The sequence below is a fragment of the Austrofundulus limnaeus genome, unplaced genomic scaffold (genome assembly GCF_001266775.1).
Source record: "Austrofundulus limnaeus strain Quisiro unplaced genomic scaffold, Austrofundulus_limnaeus-1.0 Scaffold180, whole genome shotgun sequence".
Lineage (NCBI taxonomy): Eukaryota > Metazoa > Chordata > Actinopteri > Cyprinodontiformes > Rivulidae > Austrofundulus > Austrofundulus limnaeus.
This window is the reverse complement of record NW_013952582.1, coordinates 568999-574166: the sequence shown is the minus strand read 5'-3', so window position 1 is coordinate 574166 and position 5168 is coordinate 568999. Positions and strand designations below refer to the sequence as shown.

The window sequence follows — 5168 nt, the reverse complement described above, 5'->3', positions numbered from 1 at the left end:
CACAGAAACAGTACTATATAACATTTTAGACACATTCTAGACAGTTTATCAGCTAAAAAAAGTTAATTTTGGGGTAAGTTACTCTTTAAATGCTTATGAGAGTGTTTATATTAGACAAAACAGTGACTGGTTTGTAATAATAAAAAAAACAACTCCTCTAGTAAAGTCAGTAACTTTGAAGTCACAAAGAAAAAAAGTCTTAGCAGAACAAATCTAAATRACTTACAGTAAGACTGGTAGCAGAGTCAGATGAGAACTCTCAGAAATATTCAGACTCATACAATCCTCTATTTGATCTTATTAATCTTTACACTGAACAGACTGAAGTTGAAGCTGCAAATATATCAGATTCCAATGAAAACCACTTTCAATTTGTGTTTTCATTGACGTTGGCTCATTGATTGACGCAGAGTATGGTGATCAATAGACACTGCACTATATGATTAACTTGAGCAAATTGGAAAAAAAGGGGGCTTCAATTTGATAAGTAGAGATTCCAGCTGAACCCAGAAGTAGATTTATAAAACTACCAGCCACCCGAGATTAGGATCAAATTCACCTGCTCAGCATGCAGCAGTGCAGCCTCAGGGCACGAGCCAGAGGGCCGGCTCTCTCTTGTTTGGAGCAGAAAGTGTAGAAACTCTTGATTTTATGTCAGTTTTATATCGTTTATGAAAAACTCTAAGAGGAACACTAAACCTCTGTATATAAGTGAGAAAGCTAAAAGATCTGAAAACACAACTCTTGTAGGACAAAAGGATTAGTTCAGAACAAAACAAGCATGTAAAGACAGAGGAAGTTACTTTGATCTGGTCTTGTAGTTTGCTGAATCGGACCGTGCCCTTCAGAATCCTGCTGACGAACACTTCCTTTTCCTGCTGAAGAACTGAAGTCTGGGGATGGACACAGAGAAGATGGAGGATTACTGAGCTAGCAAAAAAAACAAAAACATTCAATTTATCATGGATATAACATAAACACACCACTGACTTCAGCAGTGCAGTATTTACTGTACAGTTACATCTACTCTCTTTTAATAAACACTTTTATGGTCTTACTCGGACATTTTTAAAGGAGATTTGTTTTTTAAAATCCTTCTGATTGGGGTCTATATAAAGTGGAACTGCAATGCTTTGGTCTGAATTCCTCCTTATTTTAACTCCACAAGTCCCTCTTTCACCCCTTTTCTGAGGTGTGTCTCAGATCAACTCGTTTTTAGGCTGTCTCTTTAAATCTAAACTTCACACCTTGCCCCCCTCTACAGCTTCAAGACTGGTCCATTCAAGTTTGATAGAACGGTTTATGACTATATAGCAGTGCAACTGTTTATTTACAAATTAATTAAACAATGTCCACAAGCGAAGGCTTGTCCATCCAGCCTTACATGTTGGAGCCAGAGTCTGACCCAGAGCCAGAGGAGAACAATCATGACAAAATTGTAGTGGGTAAGTCCAGACCATATATGTCTGTTCTGTCACAAATACTGTGGTGTAATAATTCATAAAACTTCATGGAAAATAGAGAAAACTTAATGGGTTGGAAAACATGACTCAAACAGAATATAAAGATATGTGTGCAGCACATTTTCTGCACTCCTAGAGACTCCAAGTGCACAACAAAATGCATTTAACGGCTAAAAAAAGTGGATTTTGTATATTGAGTCTCCTTTATAATTGAGGCCATTATGGGGTTATGCAGGACTGAACTCCTGATGCTTTGACTGGAAACAACCTTCCTACCTAAAATTCAAGTTCTATAGGAACATTTACTCTTGTGTTTAAAAGTCTATTTTACTGCTGGTCTGGCTAYGGTTTTGGTTTATTGTACAAAGACACAAGAATGTTAATTATTAAAAACGAGATTCAAATGTGTGAAGTTACATCTTTACTGATAATTACACGTTRGTTTCAAGGAATGTTGGGCTATTTTTTAAAATAAATGGTCACTGTAGGAAACTAACGAGAAGCCTGTAACTGTTTTTTGTTAACTTTGTTTTTGCCCACATGATTGGTTTACAAGTAACGTCAGAAGTACCATGTGCAAAAGCTGGTCTCTCTCCTTGGAAATGTGCTCTGCCACAGACATGACAGCTCCCAGGTAATGTCGAGCCTGCTCCTCCTGCAGCAGCCAGTCTTCCTTTTCTCTCTTTAGTGTGCTCGTCCTCCTCTCGGCCTTCCTAAATGATGGACAGACAGGGGGGAAAAAAAACAAAGGAGAGGAGAGGGGAAATAAATAATACAAAGATAAATCAAATGAGGAAAAAAAAAAGCAATATTGTAAACAGAGTGGCTGAGGACAAAGAAAACGGACAGAGATTAAAGAGCAGAATATCTTGACACACTGCCATCTGTACACAGGATGAAAACATCATTGAGTAATTCAACACCTTCTGACATTTTTCACACTTCAGAAAGAGAAACCACATTAATGTCAGAGGAGCTCCGCTGGGAGCAGAGGAGATTATTTTACCACAGCTCCCATACATCATTAAAAAATAAACCAGCAACCATCACTCACATCTACAAAGACTTTTTGTTTCTTCTACGCTACAAATTATTAGTTATCATTCATCAGTATTCAGAATGTGAGCTAAAAACCTGAAGAGAATAGATGTGTGATCGGGCAACGTGAGAAGAAGTCGTCAACAAAGTAAATGACAACACCTGATGAAATATGTGGGACTTTTTAATAACATTTTACTCTATTTTTAATCAAAATCACTTGCTCCTAAATTCTGTCTGCAGTTTCATCCTTATGCAGCTAAAATAAATAATAAAATCACGATGAAATACAAACAGTTCTGATAACAGCCAAAGGATTTGGGAGCATTTTGAATTTTACAACGTTTCTGAGAAAAAGACGCAGGATGGAACTCATTAATATTAGAAATATCAGGGCCTGTAACGTCTGCCAGCAGCCAGAGTTGAAAGAAGGTCAACAAGATAAAATCATGCTGAACGTGTGGAAATATACAACATTATTGTATATTTTATCTCAGAAAACTTTTCTGTTTAATATGGTTGACGAAACACGGTTTTAATTTATAATACYTATTGTGAATAGAAGCTCTAACTGGACTATACAAAAAGCAGCAGATGAAGTTTACATTTAAATTACTTGTTTTTATGGCTAAAGGACTACTTGACATTCATGTCAAAACACTGCCCAATTAAACATTTATGTTATGTATATATATATTTTTTTTCTTTTACTTTTTTAGTTACCATAAAAAAGAAGATTATGAATAATTCTGATTAGATAAACGCTCAGCTCATAATTCTACATACAGCTTTCAAAGAAGGGAACTTTCTTTTTCTAAAATGAGAGTGGTAAAAATAATAATTATTTAGTCTTTCAGCGTTATATTTCCTGTTTATTTCACATTAACATGGAACAAAATATAYATATTTTTTACAACTTAGTTAACCTTCATTACCAGAAAGAAATCAGCTGGGAATATTATAAGAAACTAAAGGGAATCTAATAATTATTTAATTTAATTATATTTATAGTATTGAACAGTAGATTTATAATTACCTCACATTTTAAAACATGCCAGAACAAACTGGCTCGGTCTCTACTGCTGAACGTTTTGAACTCATTTACACAGTAATAATGATATTAGTGATATTTTTTTTCCTAATATTTACTACCTGTTATCTTGTCTGCAGAGTTGCAGCTCAGCCTTCAGGATTTTAACATCAGAGCTCAGTTTGGTTTTTCTCAGAGCCAGACTCCTGTTCTCTTCTCGCAGACTGGACACTCTCACAAGTAGCCGRTCCATTTCACTCTTGTTTTTGCTCTCCTCCTGCTCCAGCTGTCTGAATGTGAAAAGCATAAAATACAAACCATCATTACCCATGTCACTTACTTTATACTGCGAAAGGTGAGAAGAGGCAACGGTAAAATAAATAACACACAGACATTAATCACTGATTTGTTGGAGTTGGCAACTTATTTCCATGAATTTGTACACATACTGTCTGTACAACCAATTGTTGCCAGATTAAGTAGTTCTTCTCCCTCCCGTTTTTGCTCGAACGTTGAAACAAAAAACACGTAACAAAACTGTTCAGAAATATTTGCACCTTCTAAGTTTCCCTGTAAGGCTGCAGTGTTCGTCCCAGGTGACGGCGTCCTTCAGGCGGGCCTGCAGGACCTGGACCTCCTTCACATGTCTCTGCACCTCCCTCCTGCTCTCCTCCAGCTCTTCCTGCAAACGCTGCTTCTCTGCCTCCAACAACATCACCTGCTTGGACATTTTTGTAACTACAGAGGAACAGATGAGAGGAGAGGGAAACCGGTTCTGATCAAATCGGAGCGGAGCATTTTCCTACACTGTTTTTTCTTTCTTTCTTTTTTTTGTCACCTTGGGGAAAAATATTTATATTTCCTTCAGTTTCAGTTCACAGTACCTTCTGATTGTTGTCTGCTGTGATTGGCCTTGGCCTTAACATGCTGAGCCTCCAGCTGATCATTTAGAACCTGGTTCTCCTGCAGAACCAGGAGGGCCTGCTGCTGAAGCTGCTGACTGCAGAGAGAAAAAAGATGGAAATAAAATTCAGTTTTTGTTCCTCCACAGATGAAGCTTCCTACTGCTGATATTTTACAGTGACTTGTTGTTTTCTTTTGTTTGTTTGAATCTGTAAGTGCTGAACTAAAATCCTCCACACTTCAAGTTTGTATCACAAAAATAAAAATAAATAAAAGCTCCTAACACTTTGAAGACATTTATGATCATTATYAGGATAGCCGATCTTTAGTTTGCGACATGTCTTCTTCTTTCTTCTCGTGATCAGCAGCTAATGAAGTGTGTGCGTTTGCAACAAAGTGTCCGCTTTTGTTTAAAGCGGTGCTGTCGTAAAATGCTGGCCAGTAATTGGCTGTTCAGCATTCAGCGATGTTCTGTTATTAAAAGCAGTCGTGCGATGGCCTGGATGTAAATGTTCAAAGCAATAAAGACAGAACAGTAGAGGAGCAGGAAGAAAGATGCAGAGGTTTTGCAAATTCTGATTTGTTATTCACCACATGAGAGTAAACGCTGATAGTTGACAGCATTACCCAGCGTGCGCGCGCGCACGCACGCACACACACACACACACACACACACACACACACACACACACGCACACGCACACCCACGCACACCAGTTCTTACCAGTCCTTCT

At 37.6% G+C, this 5168-nt stretch overlaps 1 protein-coding gene across 1 annotated transcript in view; it reads right to left on the bottom strand.

Annotated features, from left to right (window-relative positions):
- cep89 (centrosomal protein 89) overlaps positions 1–5168 on the bottom strand; it is a gene marked incomplete in the record, with an annotated part of 54239 nt that overhangs the window by 35848 nt on the left and 13223 nt on the right. The window contains 5 exon segments of the mRNA XM_014017984.1: positions 804–893; positions 2035–2176; positions 3654–3821; positions 4089–4269; positions 4416–4531. Of these exon segments, the coding sequence (XP_013873438.1) occupies positions 804–893; positions 2035–2176; positions 3654–3821; positions 4089–4269; positions 4416–4531 (697 nt within the window).